The following is a 24,088-nucleotide window of genomic DNA, read 5'->3' on the forward strand; positions in this document are numbered from 1 at the left end:
CTCCCAGTACCTACTGCAGCCTACATCCTTCTGAATCTGCTTAGTGTATCCATCTCTTGTTCTCCCTCTATGATTTTTACCCTCCAGTTCAGTATGCTGTCCACTGTTTTCTGCCACAAGTTGAAATTGAGAAACAGCAAGTTCCACCACAGATCAGAGTGTCTTGGGGGTCATGTTCAAAATGCGTTGCACAATGTGCCTTCATTTCAGCTACATTCATAATTGAAACGCTGAAAACAACATCTTTCAGATAACCTCACAGCCAGAAGTCACGCAGGTTAAGATCAGGTTATCGTGGACTGCTAGGCTGTAAGGAAACAAAGGCTGATAATTCTAGCATTTCCAAACGCCTCTACAGCAGCTGCTTGACTGGCTGTGGAATGCATGGAGGATGGCCATTTTGCTAAAAATTGCCCTACCCTTATATCCACACTACTGAAGGATTGAAATGAGCCGGCCGCGGTGGTCTAGCGGTTCTAGGTGCTCAGTCCGGAGCCGTGTGACTGCTACGGTCGCAGGTTCGAATCCTGCCTCGGGCATGGATGTGTGTGATGTCCTTAAGTTAGTTAGGTTTAGGTAGTTCTAAGTTCTAGGGGACTGATGACCATAGATGTTAAGTCCCATAGTGCTCAGAGCCATTTGAACTTTTTTGTGTTTTTTTTTTTTTTTTTTTGATTGAAATGACATTGGTGTGCAAAAGACTCTTGTAGTGCTTGCCAGTATCAGTACAGGTAACAAGACCGCAGGACTCATCTCCTGGAAAAAATATGGCCTTATGATAAACAATGCTGTTAACCCCCACCAGACAGTAAACTTGGCAGAATGAAGTGATGTATGTACGGGTTTTTCATTGCCCATATTCTGCATATTGACATGACTTTGGAGATGGAAATGGGCTTTGTCTGTCCACAGAATATTCTATGGCCATTCATTGTATACTTCCATGCATGCAAGAAATTCCAGAATGAACATTTGTGAGTTTGTATGGCTCGCAACATACAATGTTTCATAGGATTTTATGCACTGTGGTCACAGGCATTTCTAACATTTGGGCAGTTTCCCATGCACTGCATGTTTGCACATCATCACTCAACCCCTCCTGCAATACTGTGGCCACATCTTTGGTAGATGTTAGATCAATTACCTTCCTCCCTCTACCACATTACACTTCAGAAGAAACTGTCTTTTTGAATTTTGTAATCATTTTCTCCAGACCCTTAGGAGACACTGGACCAATGCCTTTTTCATATCCTTGACTGTCCAGAACTTCTGCAGGGCTACTGGCACACATCACTGTTCTGCAAAAGAGCTTTACCAGCAGTGCACGATCCTTCATGGAGACAGTCATGTTGAACATATCAGATGCAAACTCCACTCCCCCCCCCCCCTCTCTCACTCTCTCTCTCTCTCTCTCTCTCTCTCTCTCTCTCTCTCTCTCTCTCTCTCTCGTTCCATGACATTACCCCCTGTCTCGATAATATGCTGTTCAAATTTGATGACATTCTGAGTTGTGGTTCTGTTTCTACAGTATTTTGAAACTGGAACTTTAACTATAGGTACCCTATATTACATTTTAAAAACTGGTTCCGAGATCTCTGTCTTATCATCATATTATCAACCTTCCAATGTCTCCAAGTCTCGTCCACATATACAAACTTCTTACATGATCCTAATCAAGTATAATCAATGATTAACTTAAGCTGTGCACAAAATTCTACCAAGTGAGTTTCTCTTTCATTCCTGTATGCACCCCCTATTCCATGGTCTAGTATTTTTCCTTTTCCTCCTATCAAATTCCAGTCCCCATCACAAATTTTTGCCTCCCTTAACTATCTGGATAATTTCTTTTCTCTCCTAATACATGATACATTCTTACAGTCTCTTCACAAATATTAACAATTTATTGCAAATAGTTTGAAGTTGTCTACCAAGTCATTGATTTTTTTATCTTCCAGAAACATTTATGAGAATTTAATATAAATATTTTGCAGCTTTTGCATCGGGATTCAACTAAGAAAAAGTCCTAGTACACATTTGAAATGCAGTAGACCAGCTGAAATGAAGCTAACACTTGTCAGATGGGAGAGAGTTGTTCTTGACTGAAAGATTTTGTTAATGATTTTTTTAACACATGTCTCTTTATGTTAAAGTGATGGTGTTACATCAAAGAAGAAGTCCCTCTTCAATGTGATACAGGACATTGTGGAATCTCAAGTGACTGATAATGAGATGGCTGGTACATTGAAAAAGTATCCCCACTGCACACCACCTACAAAGGAAGCATATTACTACAGGTCAGATAATTTTCCGTATAAAAAGGAAAACTCATTGTGGAAATTGTTAAATGCAGACATATGTGCTGGCAAGAACTTATCTTATGGAAACACAACCTCCAATATATATCTGAAAAAAGGATACTACAATAGCTTTTATGTTTTAATTCAGGTTCAGGTTCAACTTCAGCTTCAGAATCTTTCTTCTGAGAGGAAAGATGAATTGATTTGAAGGAGTCCACTCAGAAACCTGATTAAAGAGAAGTGGATGGAGACAAAGATGAAGGCTCATTCTTCACCTGGGTTCTGTGTTACTTGCCTGTTCCCAACCTCCTCCACTGACCCAAACCAATTTTTCTTTCCTCCTTGAAGAAGTAGTATTAGGTTATGGAAAATGGGAGTGCTAAGATATATTTTTGTGTTTTTCTATTGATTGTGCAGATAGTTGTGCTCACCACAAGTTCAGATATTTTCCAAAATTTTGGAACTGGTAGTTTAAAGGGCATAAATTATTTTGATGTAATTGTCATTCGATTGCATGGTTAATATCCCATTCCAGTTACAGTATACTCTTCTGCATTACACAGTTTATGCCTACATATCAATTTTCATTATAGTATAGTATTTTCATTATAGTGTGATATTTCATATAAATGTGTGCATGCCTATTCAAAGAGAGGCTCACTAGAGTAATTTTTAAAAAGAACGCAAGTAATGCAAAAACAAAAAGGTTTTGACATGTTAGGATGTAAATAAGTGTGCCAGTTGTTAAGTTCGTAGTTTTCTGGGTATGAGACTGACAGAGAATGATTTAAGTCTTCATTAGATATTAGTAGTTTGTGTGATCTGGTGCTTTAAAAAATAATGCTTGCAAGGTTTCTAAAAACAATACTAAATGGAATTACAGTTCACAACATGAAGATTTTGCTGAATTAAATTTTTATTGAACTCATCTCATACAGAATAAGTGGAATGGTCCAATAACTAAAACTTAGACCCTAACCAGTGACCCTGAGCCCAATTCATCATTTAACTAACAAAATCAAAAATACCACTAAAGCTACTCCTGGAATCAGTAAAAACTGATTTAATTTGAAAATGGTGTGCACTTTCCTGTCATACACTACATTCTTGACTGGTATCATCAAATGACCTTACTTTTTTCTTTCAGTACATTTATTTCCTCCACAGAACTAGTTGTGATTTATACAATTTGTAATGGACTGCTTGACAAGGCAGTTGCACTTTTCTCTTGTATATATGCACAAGTTAAAAATTTTAATTAATATTAAACAGTGGAAAATCTGGGATGGAATAACAATATGAATTAGGGTAGGTTACTAATGACCACATAGGGGAAGGAAGGAGGATTATGTTTTGACATCTCATTGATGTAGAGGTCGTTAGAGATGGAGCACAAGCTCAGAATGTTTCAAGGATGGGGAAGGAAATCAGCCACGCCATTTCAAAGGAACCAGCCCAGTATTTGCCTGGATTGATTTAGGGATGGAAAATGTAAACCTGGATTGCCAAATGTGGATTTGAACCATTGTCCTTCTCTGAATGTGAGTCCAGTGTGCTAGCCAGCCTAAAGAATAAGTCACACAAAATGCAAGAGGCAGCAGTAGAAACAGAATAAATTTTGAATAACAGAGATGAAATTTCCACAAATGTTTGATTGCTAGTCACCATTTAGCAGCGATGTTGAGTCACAGACAGGTACAACAAAAAGACTATTAAATACATAAGCTTTCGGCCAGACTGACTGGCCTTGGCAGCCAGAGATAGAGGTCATTTGTGTGTGAGCTATGTTTGCGTGAATGTGTGTATGTGTGAATGTATGTTGTCTAATTCAGAAGGCCTTCTACTCAAAAGCTTATGCATTTAGTAGTCTTTTTGTTGTGCCTGTCTGCAACTCAGCATATCTGGTATATGGTGAGTGGCAGGCTATCCTTTTCATAATATTCTCAACTAGAATTTTCTGTACATTATTATATTACTGCATGTATTATTTTTGGGGTTGATAAAATGAAGAAAATAAATTATTATTCAGAAATGAACAACCTGATTATGATAATTAATAATAAAACTCTTTGTGGCTTTGAATAAAGAATAATCAGTTACAGCAAATCTTTACAAAAACTTTATTGACAGCTTTTGTCCCAAAATTTGGAGTTTATCTGAAAACGGAATGAATTTCATTTTATTTGGGATCACCATTAACACAATAATTAGATACATATAATACTTACCTTCTACACAAGATCTCTAAAAACTTATTTATGTAAGACTGCTGATGAGTCTTGCTCTAGCTCACTTGCAGCATAACCAGTAATTTGGGCCAATTAATTTTGTAGTCTCTCACTTTCTTTGTTTAGTGTTAATTAATAATTATTTAACTGAAAAAATCTTTGAAGACCTGAAAGTAAGAAATGTTTTTACCATATGATTAATTATTCCAGGAAACAGTTTGAGATGCAGTTTCCAAATCAGTCACACCTGATACCATATTTCTGGATGCCACGATGGGTGACTGTTAACGATCCGTCAGCACGTTTCATCAGTCACTATTCAGCAGACAGTGACAGTGCCCAAGGATAATGGCATTGCTCATATGATGTAAGAACATTGCTAGAAAAATGCGGGCAAAGCTTGGTTGGATAGCTGGTAAACTGTTTCGTGGTTATGGTCAACTGATTTATCAACCCAAGAGTTAAGTGTATGAACGACATGCCCTCTAAAAACACAAAATCAAGTACTAGCATAACAAATTACATAGATCACATGTAAAAGTCCATTTTCTAGAAACTGGCGGCATTTTTTAAACTGACATTTATATTTAATTTGTTTTCTACAGATTCTCTGAAAATATTCTGCACTGTACAATCTTTATAATGTTTAATGAAGGATCATTATTATACATGTATTGTGGTATTCAGCTATGTGTTTCTGTATAGCTTATACATCTTTTATAATGTCATCTTTTTTTCATATCACTTGGAATCCTGGAATAACATCCACTTGGCCGGAAGATTGTCCAACTCATTTCCAATTCATTTTTCTTACAAATAATTTAAAAACATTTTATTAATTTGCAGTGAATGTCACCAACATATTTCAAGAGTAGCAGAATTTTACGTAGAACAGATGTTGTCTAACACATACCAACTTCCTAAATACAAGTTTTCCTGCAAGAAAACAATCAATGCAAGAGAAGCAGTGAGTCCTGAAGTTGCTAGAATAGATCTGCACATCAGTTTTGGTCAAATTCAAAGAGAAGTTGTTATCAGTCAAACAATTATCCTATGTATTCTTCACAGACCTAAATATTACCCATTCCATATTTACCTACATAAACAGCATTTTTTTCAATGTTGTCTGAAAGCTGTCAAAGGGTTCTCTACTAAGATAAACTATTGTTTACTAATGAGGGCACTTTTGCAAACCACAAGGAACACTTAAGTCACCAAATAGGATCATTGTTAACCAGATTGATTTTGTGTTGATTTATGCAAAACCCTAGTTGGACCTCTTGGATGTGAGGATCCTCATGAGCCCCAAAGAGAGATTCACCACTTTTTGATATGGGCACAAGTGAAGGCTAGAATCTCCAGTACATCTAAAGGAATCCAGACCAACAAACAGAAATATAATGAAGTGGTTCTAAAATCATCTGCAGTTAGAAAGCAATACCAAGAATAGATATTACTGATCCTTAGAAGAGCTGAAGAGTTTGGCAACAATGAGAATCAATGGTAAATGATAAAGAATGCAGAGGCGATATTGGCAAATGAAAACACGAGAAACTGAAGCAATGTGCATAAGATCTCTCTGGTTTGATAAAAATAACATGGCATGAAGAAGAGCTTTACAATCAAGTTGTACAAGAGCAATGGTGGAAGATCATAAAGAAAGAAGTAGGACAGAGAAATCAGAATGAGATGCGAAAGTTTCATAGGAAGGTAATAGCTGCTCACACACCCTTCAGTGGGGAAAAAAACTAGCTTGGTAAAGGATATAGCTGAGAAAACTGTATGTAGGGTGAAAGAGATGTGAGACATATGGTTGCCAACATTTTTATAAACTCCTCAACTCTAAGAGTGATACTAAGAGATCTCTTGGATGTACAAGGATTAAATGACTTGGACAAAAATACTGCCCTGTGAATTTTGGAAGAGATGAGAATTGCTTTGAAGTAATTGACGAGCAATAGGTCATGAGGCACAGAAAATATTCCAGCAGAACTGTTCAAGCAAGGTGGCAGTCAGCCAGAACAAATTCTCCTAAAATTGGTAATTTCAGTATGGGGTAAGAAGACCAAGCTCCAGCAATGGAGAGCAGGAATTATATGCCGTATATACAAGAAAGGAGATCTGTTGCTAAACTTTATATCCCAAGTATTCCCCAACATACTCTTTGACTGTATCCTCCCAATTGTTTAAAAAGAAACTAATGCATACCAGTGTGGATTTATCACAAGGAAATCAGATCGGATCTTCAGCCTAAGGCAAATTTTAGAAAAGACAATTGAATTTGTGATTGACACATGCCACGTTTTCATAAATTACAAATCAACATATGATAGCATAGATAGAGAGCAACTGTGCTGTGCCTTGACCGAGCTAGGAAATCCTGAAAAATTGTTAAGGCTTATAAGAATGGCCATGAATAAGCTACAGAGTAGTATAAGAGTGGGAGGAACACTGTCTGATCCACTAGATATATAAGATGGTGTAAAGCAAGGAGATGTGCTGGCATGTTTCCTGTTTAATGTTGGCTTGGAGGAGGTCATGAGGGACACAAAAATGATGTATTATAAATCAGAGCAGATATTCAGCTTACACTGATGACATAGATATAGTCACAAGAACAAGGAAGGGGGTGGAGGAGACATTTATCAAAATTGAACAAATCACACTTGAGCAAACCATCAGGAATGTGGGACAAAATATCAATGAACAGAAGACAAAATAAACTGCTGTAGGGAATGCATACAACGAGAATGCGCCACTCTTAGCAACATTGGGCAATTATATTTTTGAGAGAGTTGAGCAGTTAAATATCTGAGATTGACAGTTGCCCACTCAAATGACCCATCTTATGAAATTAAACAGACTAATAGCAGCCACCAGAGCCTATTTTATATTAAAAAATTGTTTTACTCATGGATCTTAACTTGTATCACCAAATTAACAATTATAAAACACTTATAAGACCAGTACTTACATATGCCTTGGAAAATTGGTCAATGACATCAAAAATCCACACAATGGAGAATAGTCTAATCAGCCTGATTAAGATGGGTGGAGAATGTGGCATAAATGAGTTATAAGGAAGTAAATAAAAGAATGTTAGATGGAAACCCAGGGGGTTAAAGATGACGGAGTTGACTGAGAACCAGGTGGATAGATGGAGTTATGAAGGACCTGCAGAAAATGGGCTGCAGAAGATGGAAACATTGGCAGAGAATTTTTGAAGGTGCCAATGTTCACAATGAACTCTTAGAGTTGAAGAAGAAGAAGAGGGTTAATTGGTAATGATGTGTTAAAAACACTTGAAATTCTTTTGAATTTTGATAATGATAAACTTCCTGGAGTGCACATATTGTGAAATGCGACTGCTGAAAAAGGGCATGCTTCATCTGTGTATGACACACGCACTGAATAGGGCCTTCAATCTAATATTAAAGCATTAATTTTGGATGCAACAGCATCAATTATAGTAACTATTAGAGATGTTTTGTTTCAGAATATATTAGAAAGAAACCTCTTGTATTTACCTTGCAGCCATTATGCATAAAACCATTCTCAAAAGTCCAGAATGAAATTTCCACTCTGCAGGGGAATGTGAGCTGATATGAAACTTTCTGGCAGGTTAAAACTGTGTGCTGGATCGAGACTAGAACTCGGGATCTTTGCCTTAGGCAAAACATGGTTTATTACTTGAAATATTTGTGTACCATGCTGTAGCCAACTTACAGCGTATGGATTTCAGTGTTCTTTCAAAGCTATATTAATGTCAGCTTGCCAATTGCCATATAACTTGTGTAGCTTTACCAAATCTGTAAAGATGTTTCCAAATTGAATTTTTCACTCTGCAGCACAGTGTGCACTGATATGAAACTTGAAAAGGTGTTACTAGTACCTGTCTCCTAAATCTATTGCTTTTGCAGTCTTTGATCCTATTCCAATGAAAGTGGTCAATGCACTGGATTATGGGGTGGAACCATCTGATGTAAATATTAAAAAGAGTACAAGAGGGAAATACTGAAATCTCTGAAATTATCAATAATGGAGTAAAACAGTTTGTTTCTAGCTAAACAATAGTAGTTTTTTTTTACCATGTTTGACTAAAGTGACAAGTTACTTGAGACAGTTCCTTCACAAAAAGAGACATCAACCAGTCATGAAGGACTACAAAAAAATTGTTTATCAGAAGCAGTATGTGCTCCAGGTTGTACTCAAATATCATCTAAATTTTCAGGGCCTAAAAAAGGGAGATTCATCGAACAGTACAGATTAGTAAAGAAAAAAAAATTTTTTCTCATCATGTTTTCTCCACAGACATTTTACATAGTAGTATTATATATTAAACTGTTAAATTTAATACAATAGATTTAATTATTAAGTTGAAATCAACTACATGAGTCTAATACTTTTTTAGATAAAACTAAAGTAGATTTTTCCCCCTGATGAAAAGGCATAGGGGCCTAGCTTTCTCGTCTCGTAAGGAGCCCAAATAACACACAACTCATTTTCTAATCCTATGTAACCAAACTAGAGGGTAACACAAAAAAATCAGACTTAAAAATTAAGAGCCAACTTAGGGTCCATCATTGTAGCTTCTGTTGGAACTTAGTTTTTTTCCGAAATATTTACTTTTGCCTGAAACATTCTTGTAGTAGTAGTTTTTATTCAGTGTCTAAATGAGTTTTGTTCCATATAAATAGGAATGGAATTTCATTGTGGTAAAAACTACAGCCACAGCTTTATTTTCAGTTTGGGTGGGAGCAGTTTCTTTGAGCTGTCATTAATGTTTTAGCTTAGCTAAACTAACCTACCTAAATTCAACAAAATTTATTTTACACAAAAAGATTAGTCACACTGTCAGATCCTGCAGGTGTGGCAGTGTTTCAGCTGCTGTTAGGTTCTTTTTCTATGGTTTTGATTACTAGTTTGCTAAGGACCATTCCTTTTTACGTAAAATCCTATTAAAAAAACAAATGCCTTTTTTTCAGGTTACATTTTCTGTCAACACCCTGCAGTTGGCTAAATACAGCATGCAAGTTATTCAGATGCTCTTGTGGTAATCATGTAATCTAAATAATTCTCACAACACAAAGTAGTTGCTGTGATATATTTTTTGGAAAAAAAAAAAAATCGTGCACTAGTACTCAAAAGAAATGGTGCAAGTGTAATTAATAACATGTAAGAGAATACTAGTTTTTGTGGAAGCTCACAATCTAGTTACCACGAACATATTTTTCAAGAAGTGTGCCCCCCCATCTTTGGACATACTACAGTGGCAGAAGTTTGACTTGCTTCTAGTGTGAAAACATGATCAAAAGCTGGTAATAGATGCAAAGGCCATTCCCTACACTGCCCAATTGCATTACAAATGTGCAGCAATATTCTAAAGAAGGAAGAACGGTGTGGCCCAGCATGGATAAAATGGTGGTGGTTCAAGGAAAGAGAGAAAGATATCATCTCAAATATCACTTCTCCACCCCATACTGACACTGAAACAATCTGAGGTGTATTAAAAGAAACAATTCAAGCAGTCACCTGTGAACAAATACACATATCAAAGCTGGAAGACCTCAAATAAATCATCAGACATGTTTTTTTTTTTTTTCAGGGGATGTTAAGAACAAAGTGAGAGCAGAAAAAAAGTACTGTCACTAGTTCCTTGCTTCAAAAACAAAACTGAAATATCTACTGTGATGCAAATAAGGCAGTTGCAGCAGCAAAATCAGCTCATTACAGCAAGATTTGTGAAAGGTCTGGCACAACACCTGGTAAGCAATATACCTGTTGCCTTTTAAAGGAGTGGCATCAGCATACAGAATTTCTGTGGCATCAGTGATGAAGAAGGTAAACTTACTGTTGACTGAAAGATGGCAGCAAAGCACCGGCATTGCCATTTTGAGGCAGTCTTCAATGAAGAGTTCCCACACTCCCCAGTACAATAGTTGGCACCCATTCAAGAATTCATCCTGTCAGTCACTAAGCCTAAAGTTTTAGAGCCATAGGAAAGGCGACTGGCCTACCAGCAGAACTGTTGATTTCAAGGTTCTGGGAGGCAGCTAAATGTCTGACATTTTTCCTCAACAAGAGCATTGAAGAGAAGAATATACCAGCCTGGGGGCACTTAGCAGTATGATCCCAATTTGGAAACAGGAGGAGAGTCTGCTTAAATGTTCCAGCTACTGACCTGTATGCCTCCTATCATCTACAATGAAGATCTTAAAGCACAGCAGAATATGCAAGGTTGTCAGTATTACCACCAGTCATTGAAATGTAGCTTTGTAAAAGGTTGTGAGGTCACCAATGCTATTTATGGAACTCACTCGCTTATTGAGAAACACTGTGAGAAGTCTACGAAAAGTCAGTTCATTTTCCTGACTGATTACCAAGGGGTCCTGCATGGTTTGCCCCCTGAGAGGATGAAGTACCTGATGAACTGACTGGATGGTTCCAGGTGCTCTACCATAATCCTGTAAATCAAGTTCATTCTACTGTTGGGGCACCAGATTACTTTCCTGTTTCTGTGGGTGTCCATCAAGGACCAGCTCTTTCTCCCCTTCTGTCCATCATAATAATGGACACGATAACCAGAGATCTTCAGAAATTAGCACCTTGGACCCTACTGTATGCTGATGATGTTATACTGGCTACTAAAGACAAGAAAATCCTTCAACAAAAAGTTTAAGCATGGAAAAACTGCTTTGAACAATCTGGTCTGTGCCTCATCATAAAGAAACTTAAATACCTGCCAACAGAGGCAAATAAAATGGGCACAATCAGGATCTACGGTATAGATCTGCCAAAGAGAAACAGCTTCAAGTATCTTGGCTCAAAAATCGCTGCCAATGGCTCACTTATTTCTGAAATCACAATCTTTGTTATCAACGCTTCGGCTTCAATGGCAGACAATGACTGATGTGCTTTATGATGAAAAGATCCTGGACTGACTCAAGTCAAAACACACTGCTCTGCAGTCCACCCATTTGCCTTGTACAGTGCAGAATTTTGGTCTTCAACAAGAAAAGCAGGGCAACAACATGCTGTAATGGGCACCAAAATGCATCAGTGGACAGCTGGTCTGACACGTGATGATTATGTGACTAATGACAAAATACACAAACAGTGTGGAGTGTCCGATATGTTGCAAAGATGAGGAAAAGTTGTCTACAGTGGTATGGACATATGCTTCAAACAGACCAAGATACAATTGCAAATTGTTAATTTTTTTTTTTTTTGAAAGTTGATCGCAAACGACCTTTTGGGAGGCCGAGACTGAGGCAGTGTCAGCTAGCTACCTCCCATGTTGACCTCAAGATAGTGGGCATTCAATCAGACCAGGCACAAAATTGTGTCAAGTGCAGACAGAGAATCAAAGGAGTGGAACCTGTGGGAAAACAGCGAGGAGGAGGAGGAAGAGGAGGAGGAGGAGGAAGAGGAGGAGGAGGAAGAAGAATAAGAAATTTTTTGATTCAGTGTTTAGTGGTAACTGGTACTTCTGTCTTAGATAAATGATTCACATTGACTAATTTTGGTATCCATGTTTCGGCCAAGGAGCAGGCTAACACTCCACTAGGGACTGTGAATTGATTATAGACCTGAAATCTCCAAAAAGTTACAATGCACAGCTTCCTGTTTTGAGTCATACTTTACATATGATTCAGTTGCTCACATTTATAGGTTCAATAACTCTAAGATTTTGAATTTAGTCTAATTCACTCCTTTGATTACTGCTTTAACTGAAACTACTACTGGCAGTACACTGCAAAATTACATATTTTGTTATTTCAGAATAATATGGACTATGAAATTCCTGTCTGCGTTCAATGGTTCCTCAAATCCTTCCCAAACCTCTTTTAATCTGCAGAAAGTAATGTCTTGTCGCACTAAGGTAATTTGAATTTTGATCAGCAAACCAAAAATTTATGAAACTGTCAAATCCAAAAAATATTTGCCACTTCCCTTTTAACCACAACTTAATTAGGATTGTTGTGTCCCACTTGCTTGCAATTGGCTTCTGTTCCAAATGTATGCTTGGTTCGTATTCTTTGTTTACTGTATGAAATTAACCTGTAGCCAGCTCATGACAACAATGGTGAACCCATTCTGTAATATGTTTCGACATTAATTAACACTGTCACTGCACAGATATCTAATTGAAATGATGCTGGGTGCTTATTCATGTGAAAAGTTGCTGACATTTTACAATATGTACTGGATGCAGGATGACACCAGCTTCTAATGTGTTCATTGTTCCATTACAACACCCTCACCACTTAAGTATAACTGTACTTTCCTTTGCGAGCTAACATTCGAAAGATGTTCGGGCTCACATGCGGTTCCTCTTCATCAAAATGTCTTGGCTTAAACTTGTCTAGGGGTTGAAACACACATGTCGCATTACACGCCCTAAATTAGACACTTGTGACCATTTGGTTAAATTGTCTGGCTGATGGCAAGTTTGCGAAATTGTATGAAACAAAGTTAATGTAATATCGGGAACTAAATTAATGACCCATAAATGATGTAGGCCACACAATTGCGATATGGTTAGAATAATGTTTATTCAGAAAGCAAACTTATAGCGAAAGTGGTCGTATTTAGAGTTACTGTTATACTCGAGTGCATATCCATTTGATACAGTTCGATCATTCACAGTCTCATCATGAATTAGAAGTCCAGTACTCTACCTTGTTAACTACGTGAAAAGTTAGAGTTCACACCAGGTGCATGGCTGCTCACTGCTCAGAGACTAAGTCCTGCAATACCACACAACGTGATATTTTCTAAGTCATTTCACTTCCTAGCTGCCTAAAGACCAACTGTCCACTTTCATGTCTCAATCCGAACTATCCACTCTGCCCGTCCCCAGCCGCATTTCCTGTGCACCGAATATCCTCGCTCAACCGACTAGGGGCGTTCCCTTTCCTGAACCTGTCCATTTGATTGGCTACCACTTATTTTACATTACCACTTTCACATTCTAAATAAAATAACAATAATATCCATTCATAATAAACATTAAATTCTTTTACAGAAAACAAATTTCCCTCTTAACTTCGAATGTCATGGCCAGTAGCCATGCACCAGTGTGCTTTCTGATAAATAAACTATTATGCACTAAACCTTACAACAAATATTCTGTTAGCTAATGATTCAATAAGGTGTCATGCTGTCATCGTTCAATGTGTTTTGTGTGGAGTAAATGATGATCTGATGCTTAACTGAAAATACTGATAATTTCAATAAGCTGTCATTGTTCAATGTGTTTTGTGTGGAGTAAATGATGATATGATGCTTAACTGAAACTACTGACAATTTAAATTTACTATATCTTTTAAACAAATGAAGTTACAGAGTTGCTACTCACCATATAGTGGAGATGCTGAGCTGTGATAGGCACAATAAAAAGATTCACACAGTCATAACTTTTGGCAATTTAGGCCTTTGTCAGCAGTACACACACACACACACACACACACACGCAGTTTCAGCTCTCTGAGACTGCAGATGGGTGTTCAAGTTGCGCTTGTGTGAGCGTGTGTGTGCATATATACATATGTATGTGTGTGTGTGTGTGTGTGTGTGTGTGTGTGTGTATCTACTGCTGACAAAGGCCTTAATGGCCGAAAGCTGTGATTGTGTGAATCTTTTTATTGTGCCTATCGCGGCTCAGCATCTCCGCAATATGGTGGGTAGCAACTTGCCTTCTGTCGTATTGTTACATTCCATCCTGGATTTTCCATTGTTTGAAGTTACAGAGTTGATATTTACAGCATTTGTCATTTTAATGATGTGCTTCTATATGAAATGTCTATCGTTAAGATCGACTAAAGCGTTCAGATTTTAGCATTCAGGTCTTTGTTACAAAAATTGTGAATTTCTCTTTAACAGTAAATCAATATTCAAGTTTTATTAAGATCACCATGAAAATTTATGAAGGATGATAGATTAAAATTATTGTGGCTTCATTCCCTGCATTACTACAGAATTAAATAGTTTCCATAAATGTTTCCCTTTATGCCCGATCTTAGGTCTGCCATATTTAACACTGCTATGTCTCCTTGGCCACAAATGGCTTCTACTGGGTTTCCCTATGCTGTAGGTTCTCATCTGTCTTACTTGCACACTACAGTTCTTAGGCCTCAATAGACACTAGAGACCTGTGAGTTTCCCCATCTCGTGGTGTAACTGCTTCCTTTGTAGCACCCGGTTCTGGACGACAGGGTTCGTTTCACAATTCCTTAAGGCTGACTCTTTCAGCCATATACTTAAATGAGAGCGAAATGGTCCTTAACTCACACCTTTCTGTACAATCACCGAGTGGTCCTATATGATGCAATACTGGCAGACTGTCGCTCAATGGACAAGAAGGCAATGGCTATGCAGAGCAGTTTATTGACTGTTTATGAGGCACTCTACTTGGATACAGAGTTCCTGCCCAATTCTGCAGTGACCACTCCACATGGGTGAGGTGTCATTGATGTGAGTCTGAGTCATTTCATATACTAGGTCACTGTGAGCCACGGTGCGCTCTGTGCAGTAGCACTGTTTCTGGTTTATATTCTATTTGAAAGTTGGCTTATTGCATAAGCCTGAGTGATTGGGGATTGTGTAATAGCTGATAAAGTAAAGCAACCTGTGACAAACTGCCAGTTGGCTTCTGTCTGGAGTTCTTTGGCCGACGTACGTCTGATGATTTTTCTCACGTTTTGCCAGCACGAGTGCCTAACATTGTCAAAGTTTCACCCTCCATTGCTGATGGTGTGTACTGGAGCCGAGCCCACAGCTGCAGACTGTATGTACTTGGAGCGCCAATGTCCAAGGGCTTCTCCGTGGCCATTTCCGGTGTGGTTCTCTTGCTGCCTGCAATGGTTGTTTGCTGCAGCAGAGGAAGACAGTATCTGTTTACCTTGAAACTTTCTTCTTTCTTGTTGAAGCTATTCTTCTGTTTATGTATTTATATAGCTTCTCTGAAGAAGTGGATGTGATAGGTCTCTGCAGCCACAACTTTTGTGTCGAGGAATTTTGCTATGTGGTCAGTCTCACACAACGTGTGCTCTCCAGGGTTGATTTCTCCACCTGCCCTAACATGCGAAGTTGCTTATGTTCTGTGATCCTGGTGTTGATTGATCATCCAGTCATTGCAGCACAAACTTTTCCACATGTGCATAGTACGCGGCATATTCCTGACACTGCAAGTGAGTCCCTTTTCTCCTTTACCAATCTGAGACACTCTTTGATTTTCTTTGTTGGTTTATAAATAGTCTTTATGCCGTATTTGCGCAACATATGGCCGATTCTGTCTGTCACTCTGGGAATGTATGGCAGAAAGGCTGTACCCAACATTTCTTTTCCTGAATTGTCACTTCACTGAGTATGTGACCCTGTTATTCTTCTAATATAACTTGTGGAGTACCCATTGCTCCTCAGAACACTTTACAAGTGTTGTATTTCGCATCTGAGGTGGTGCAGCATGCCTCTTTTCTGGCTCAGGTGGTGATTTGATAGTTTGTGCAGGTATCAATGCTAGCTGTGTAACATGTCTTCACCATCCCTTGTTACCGACACTTCTAGAAATGGTAGTTTTTTATCCTTGTCTACTTCCATGGTAAATTTTAAGTTGGCATGGAGGCTGTTCAAGTGTCTGTTCTTTACCATGGCTCCACACAACAAAGGTATCATAAACGTATGTGTACCACACCGTTCACAAGGCGCCAAGTGCAGTGCCTGCGCTTTGAAATGTTCCATGAAGAAGTTGGCCACCACTAGACTAAGAGAACTACTCGTGGTGATGCCTTCCAGCTGTTCATAGAAGTTGCCATTCCACGTGAAATTGCTGGTGGTGAGACATGCATGAAAGAGCTCTGTGATGCTTTGTTGAAAAATGGAACCGATGTGCTCCAGAGAGTCAGTGAGTGGCACCCAAGCTGACCAGGACATCATTTGGTGCAAGTTTTAGTTTCTTCAGCTTCTCAATGAAATATTGTGAGTCCTTTATGTAAGTATCGGTCTTCCTGACATGCGGCTGGAGAGGGCCCAAGTGCTTAGCCAGTTTATATATTGGTGAGCCAGGAGTGCTAACAATCAGCCTCAGTGGAATGTTATTCTTGTGGATCTCAGATAATCCATACAGTCAAGGTGGTAGGGCTTCTGTGTTGTGCAGGTTCCTCTATATGTCTGCTGGCAGGTAAGACGCCTTGGTTAAGCGATTTGTATTCCGTGTGATATGCTGTGTCGGATCTGCGCTTAGTTTTGAGTACCTCATCAGATCTAATAGGTCCCAGATCTTCTGCTCATAATCTTTGGTTTTCATTATGATGGTCACATTTCCCTTATCAGCAGGCAGTACCAATATACTCTTGTTGGCATTAAGGTTCTTAATAGCTTGTACATCTTCTTTCTATAGGTTGCAATCTGGTGGTTTTGCTTGGCACAGTATCCTGGCTGTTTCAGTGTGTATCTTCTCTGTTCTTTCCCAAGGAAGGGTCTGAATGGCCACTTCGGTATTAGCAATGATGTCCTCCATAGGTATAGTTCTTGGGATGATAGCGAAATTCCCTCCTTTTTGAAGGATGGACACTTCCTCTTTGGTCAATTGTTGTTCAATGAGGCTGACCACTGTGCATGACTTGGTGGGAATCGCCTTGTCTGTCTGCTTCTGGCGTCTTGCAAACCTTTCTTATGTCGCTCAGTACAGCTTCAGCAAGAAACAAGAAAGCCTCAAGGTAAATGTATCCTACCTTTTCATTCTGCAGCAAATGACCATCACAGATAGCAAGAGAACCGCACCGGAAATGACCAGAGAGAAGCCCCTGGACATTGCTGCACCAGGTACATACATTCTGGGGCTGCGATCTGGGCTCCAGTCCACCACTAGCAATGGAGGGTGAAACTTTGCTTTCAAAATGTCAGAAAAATCATCAAACGAACGTTGGCCGAAGAATTTGAGACAGAAGCCAACAGGCAGTTTGCCAACAAGTGGCCACGAAAGCCTTAATAATTTTGTAAAGCACCCTGTAATTTGGAAGACTTGCAATCTGATGCATGCTGAACAGATATCTACATTTACATGACGTGCATGGCGTAGGGTAAGCCCCATTATGCCAGTTATTAGGGTTTCTTCCTGTTCCATTCACGTGTGGTGTGCAAAAAGGATGATTGTTTGAATGCCTCTGTGCATGCAGTAATTATTCTAATCTTATCCTCATGATCCCTGTGGGAGAGATACATAGGGGGTTGTAGTATATCACTGGAGTAATCATTCGAAACTGGTTCTTGAAACTTTGCTAATAGACTTTCTGAGAATAGTTTATGTCTGTCTTCAGGAGTCTGGCAGTTCAGTTCCTTCCATATCTCCGAGACACTCTCCCATAGATGAAACAAACCTGTGACCATTTGTGCTGCCCTTGTCTGTGTATGTCCAATATCCTGTGTATGAGTCCTATCTGGTACGGGTTCCACGCACTTGAGAAGTATTCTAGGATGGGTTGCATGAGTAATTTGTAAGCAATCTCTTTTGTAGAGTGACTACTCTTCCCCAGTCCTCTACCAGTAAACCGAAGTCTAGCACCTACTTTACCCATGACTGAACCTATGTGATCATTCCATTTCATATCCCTACAAAGTTTTACAGCCAGGTATTTGTATGAGTTGGCTGATTCCAATAGTGACTCACGGATATTATAGTCATGGGATACTACTTTTTTGTTTTGTGAAGTGCAAAATTTTACATTTCTGAAGATTGAACTCTTGTCAAGATCTAACTCAATATTTATGCAACTTCTTTCTTCATTCTAGGTAACTGCATCATCTGCAAAAAGCCTAATTTTACTATTAATATTGTCTGCAAAGTCATTAATGTTTAACATGACCAGCAAGGATCCCAACAGACTTCCCTGGGGCACACCCGAAGTTACTTTACATCTTACAATGACACTCCATCCAAGATAACATGCTGTGGCCTCCATACCAAAGATTCCTCAATAAAGACACAAATTTCTCTTGGTATCCCATACAATTGTACTTGTCAATAAGCGTAGTTGCGGTACTATGCCAAATGCTTTTTGGAAATCAAGAAACACAGCATCTGCTTGGTTGCCTTGATCCAAAGCATTCAGTACATTATGTTAGAAAATTGTAAATTGGGTTTCACATGATCATTGATTTAGAAATCCTTGCTGGCTGGCATTGAAGTGGTCATTCTTTTCAAGATACCTCATTATGTTTGAACTCAGAATATGCTCTAAGATTGTATAACAAATTGATGTCAAGGATATTGGACAGCAGTTTTGCGAATCACTTCTACTGCCTTTCTTGTAGAGGGGTGTGACCTGTGCCTTTTTCCAAGAACTGACTGGGCACTGTTTTTCATTTGAGGGATCAACTCAGCCGCAAATTCAGTACAGAATCTGATGGAGCTTTGTTCAATTTTAATGATTTCGGCTGTTTCTAATCACCACTGACACTAATACCTATTTCACTCATCTTTTCAGCGGTACGAGGATTAAATTGGGGCAATTCTCTGGGGTTTTCCTTTGTAAAGGAACATTTGAAAATGGAGTTAAGCATTTCAGCTTTTGCTTTGCTACCCTCAGGAACTGAAACTGTCTCATTTGCTAAGGACTGGAGCACATCAACATATACAAGGGTTATTCAGAAAGTAAGTTCTAAGTATCGGTGAAAATCCAATGAAGCTCTGCACAGATGTGTTTGCCAGTATCTAGGGTATGCTCGTCGATCGCATCACATTGCTCTTTTCCATTGTGGGAGCACAGTGAGCACATAAAGATACCTAGAAAATAGTGCATCCCGCCAAGTGTGGGTCCACGCTGGGGGATTTTGCCCGATTTCATGTAGCCCACATAATGTAACTGTCATGCAATGCAATTCCTTCTTTATGACAATTCTCCTCATCACACTGCAAGGGCAATGAAGATCCTCCTATAGCAATTTCAATGTGAAGTCTTTGATCGCCCACCATACAGCCCGAACATGGCTCCCTCTAAATTACATCTGTGCACAAATGGACGCCTGGCTATGAAGACATTTTGGCACAGACAACGAACTGCATACCAGTGTAGAGAACTGGCAGCTACCTTCTATGATGAGAGTATGCAAAATTGGTATAATGCTGTGACACGTCTAAATCGGACTGGTGACTATGCAGAGAAGTAGCTGGAAGGTGTAGCTAACTGGTGCAAAAATCACATTTCTGATATTCACACTGGTTTCCATAATGATTGATCTCATTTTCAAGCAGTTGATGAAAACTTAATGTTGCTGTCACCATATTGCATAAGCTGACAATAGTGTGCTGCTAGTTACACATTTTCACAAATGACAATGCCCAAAACATTTGGACCAAACCATGACAGCAAAAAAACTTTGTGATGGAGCACATCCATTACCTTAAAGCTGTAACACGCTGCTGCAATGAATCTTGATACTATTTAACTTCCTCGAATAATGGGAAGACCAGTGACAATACACTGAACAACACTGATGTTGTGGGATGTTTCTGCCACTTTTTTAAAATTTAGTCGCACACTTTCTGTTGTTGGTCCTGTTGTAGGAGCTGTTGTTGGTGGTCTTCTTGTGCAACCCTCTGTTTCTGCTGAAGTGACATTAAGTGCTGCTGCTGCTGTAACAATTGCTCCATAATTGTCTTGTCTATGATATCCACACAGTGAATCCGAGATACTCATTTCTAATCAAATATCAGCCCTATGCAAAGAGTTATTTTGAACACACAACAGTCACTTCAAGTGTGAATACACACAACAGCTCAAAATTGTGGTTCATAGACTAGTTCACAGCATGTCAACAGCATAGTTACAGTCAGTTCGAATAACATCCACAAACATGGTCATGGTAGCACAGAAAAAATCAAACAATGAAAATCGAGGATGGAATATAACAATATAATGAAAAGGATCAGCATATAGTGGAGATGCTGAGTCACAGAAAGGCACAACAAAAAAGCTTTCGGTGAACAAGGCCTTTGTCAAAATTAGACAAAATACAGACACACACACAATCACACCAAGCAAATGACATACATGACCACAGTCTCTGGCAGTAGGAGCCGGACTGCAGTCTGGGTCTAGCTTCCAGAGACTGTGGTCATGTGTGTATGAGTTGCATTTGCATGAGTTTGTATGTTGTCTAATTTTGAGAAAGACCTTGTTGGCCAAAAGCTAATTGTGTGATGACAGTCTTTTTGTTGTGCCTTTCTGGGACTCAGCACCTCCCTGATAGCACAGAGGTCCAGTAGGTATCTAGCATGAGGAACATGGTGAACAGTTAACTCCAATTGAAGTGCTGAAGCTGCTACAGCATATACGGCATAGCCTAACCGACTGCAGCTAGCAGTGTGCTATGTCCTCTGATGAGAGACTACCCACAGTTGCCTTTTTGTCTCTGGTCTGATGTAACATACCTGATCTATTCCACAGTAATCCCACACCACTTGAATCAACTCTTCCAAAAGCCCACACACACTCATGAAATATTTATAGCCTGGACAGTGCTGGTTTTTGTCAAGAGTAAGATAATCATCACATTTAACTTGCCTGGGGAGTACTAAGTTATTTAGAAAGTGGATTAAACTTTTGGACTTATGGCAACACAAAAAAACAATGAACAAATGTGCCTCTTTGGAAATTATTGTCTTTGTTGTACTGTCCACTATTGTTTTCATGTCTCATGGTGTGGTGTAAAGTGTACTCTGATTGCATTGTGTGTACAAGAGTTAATAAAGTGACTTCAGTACTTGAGTATCATTAGTACTCGCTGGCACTTGAATAGCTACTGACTGCTCACTGACTGACAACAACAAATAATCTCATATATTTAATGTATTTCTTGCTTTGTAATTTTGTGTTAGCTCTATGAAACAGTTATTTCACTAAATTTCTCTCATACTGATCCATTCCAGTATGAAAATAACGGAATTGATACCCATATTTCAACAGCTAACAAAGGTGTGAAAACATGTTGCTTTGTTTCATGAGCCCTTCATCATGACTTGTGTAGGGGAAAATTACAAATACCTTTAAGTCAAAGTTATGTACCACCCCTGTATATATTATCTTAAAACACAGGACAGGGAGACTAAGGTTTCACTACAGTAAGCAAGTTCAAGTGGGTATAGGTATCAATAGTCATGCATAGATGAAGATGCTTGTATAGGGTAGATTAATGTGGAGAGCTGCATCAAACTGGTCTTTTCACTGAATACCACAACAAAATCCTTCCTTTTGGGCTTTTAACTCTCCTGGGAGTATTAGTGACTGTAGTAATGTCCAGGTAATTTCCAAAGTGAATCGTATTGTGTTTTAAGATACACAGAATTAAGCATTGCTGCTACCATATTTTATGGACTATAAGATTTTTAAGCAGTTAAAAAAAAATAACTTTTTGCCACTTTTATATAAGATTGTCTTCACTGCTGTTGAGAGGGACACTTGTGCTGCATTTCTTGAAAGATTTAACAATAATGTCTTCTCTCACTCTAGACCATGACTGTTTTATCCACTGATGCACTTGTTTAACTGTAGGTCATTTTAAATCTCCCTTCAGCGTAAATTCATGTTAGGTTTCATTCATCATCCGTTTGTTCCATTCCTTTCTCTTACACACTTTAAATGGTTTATTTATTGAGACATCAAGAGGTTGCAGTTGTGAAGCACGTACTCCTGGAATAACAGCAAGCTCTATATTTCTGTGTCCCAGTTTCTCTTTCACAGAATTTTTCAAATGATTACTTAACTGACCTAGCACGAGAAGAGAACTCTTCTTCAATAAAGCCCCTTTACTTGTCTCTCACACACTTGTTAATCCATAATTTTTTTACCAGCCTCGTCCATCCAATCCTTTTCATGTACATGTACAACACCACCTGGCAGTATTCCAGAAGGTTTTGGCATTGTTTTTCACTGGAAAATGATCATTGGATTAAGTTTAGTACTGCCAGCACAGCACAGAAGGAGAACAGTATTGTGCCTCTTTTCATGACCACTTGTTTTTAGAGTTGCAGTTTTAGCATCTTTTTGTGGCATTTTCTGAGATATGTCTATATGGTAAGTCTATATGCTTCATAAACCAGTAGCACTAGCCAACTGCACTCTTAAAGCCTGTTAAGTTCCACTATAACACTCGCTTAAGAGCATGTATCTGTACCATTTTCGTATTAATTCCAATGCCATTTTGACGGTGTCCTTGAATCCATTTCCATATGTCATCTTCTAGATGTGACCCTTTTTGCATTCAATCTTCTGTTTGCACATTTAGTATTCCTCATTTTTATCAGTTCTTCTTTACTAGCCTGCCAATTGTGACTGGTTTTTTCTGTTGGTGGAGGGCCGAAATGCCACTCACCTGCTCTGTTTCCATGTTCTTTTGCATATGCTGTTACTTTCAAATTGTGGCCTGCATCACATGAGTACCTTTTATTGTTTTTCAGTACAAAACTAACTACTAACAACAATATTGTACTGATAGAAATCACAAATATCTTTCACTTCAAGTTCACTGGCACTGTAGACTGCAATGATGCATCTTAGTCTAGAAAGTGTTCTTCGTTTGTGGTGGCAGGGCGGGAAAGAGACAGTGTTAACAAACTCATGAGCCCCTGCAACTCATGTTTGTCGCATCAGTGCATTGCTGCTGTCTCCAGTTGAATTCAATGTTGCCAAATAGAGAGATGTTTCCTGTAATTCTGTTTACAACACGCACACGAATTTTGAGGCAATTTTTCTAAGAAAAAATTGCATCTTATAGACCGTAAAATCTGGTGTATAGCATTCATGACATTGCTCATACTATTCCACTTATTGCTGTTTCAAACTCATAAAACTGTGGGAAATATTAACTCACTGAATGCTGTGTTATTTAACTCTTATCGCCAAATAAAACTTGTAAAAAATTGTTCTTATCAGATTATTATTTACATACATCGATTTTTATGTTTCAGGAATTGTTGCAGATGGTAAGGAACTCTATTTTGCAGCAAAAGGGTGTTGCAGCAGACAACTTAAAATGCTTGAAGTGGTGAATTAATAAGACTATTTTATTGTTTTGAAGGTGACCATATTCCACTTTTTAATAATTTGTGTATGTGTATGATTTAAAGATTTTGTAATAAGTTTAAAGCCACAGTACAGACATCTATGATAGTACATAGTCCTACCATTCAAACACTTTCTCATAGGTTTCTATTGAGTTATCTTCTTTTGCTCTGTACTCTGTCTGCCTGTGGTTATACCTTCGTTTCTATTAATAAATGTTTGCAAACATTACATTATTAGCAGTACCAACAGGAATAATGAGACACAGTGAAAACTCATTTTGTAGTCCTCTTTACAACTGCTTCACATGCTTCTTTGATGGAGTTGATGTGAACCAGTATTAGTTTTAAGTCCAAAAGTTGCCATAGGGACCCTTCCATTGTATTAATCTTTTATTTTTGTGTCATATTCTAGCACTTTATCTTGGGATGTTCAAAGTGTTCAGAATACTACCTTAACAATACCATTTTTGTAAACTGCATTGTTATATTTAAATTTGAAA

The 24,088-nt window shown here is 38.5% G+C and overlaps 1 protein-coding gene across 2 annotated transcripts in view; it reads left to right on the plus strand.

Moving 5' to 3' along the window:
* LOC126190742 (asparagine synthetase [glutamine-hydrolyzing]) overlaps positions 1 to 23,864 on the plus strand; it is a 199,560-nt gene extending 175,696 nt beyond the window's left edge. For both annotated transcript variants that reach the window (XM_049931236.1, XM_049931237.1), the window contains exons 10-12: positions 2,151 to 2,294; positions 4,736 to 4,892; positions 23,493 to 23,864. In XM_049931236.1, the coding sequence (XP_049787193.1) occupies positions 2,151 to 2,294; positions 4,736 to 4,874 (283 nt within the window). In that variant the 3' untranslated portion in view covers positions 4,875 to 4,892; positions 23,493 to 23,864. The remainder of the gene's footprint in view (positions 1 to 2,150; positions 2,295 to 4,735; positions 4,893 to 23,492) is intronic.
* Positions 23,865 to 24,088: the final 224 nt, after the last annotated feature.

The sequence above is a fragment of the Schistocerca cancellata genome, chromosome 6 (genome assembly GCF_023864275.1).
Source record: "Schistocerca cancellata isolate TAMUIC-IGC-003103 chromosome 6, iqSchCanc2.1, whole genome shotgun sequence".
Classification (NCBI taxonomy): domain Eukaryota; kingdom Metazoa; phylum Arthropoda; class Insecta; order Orthoptera; family Acrididae; genus Schistocerca; species Schistocerca cancellata.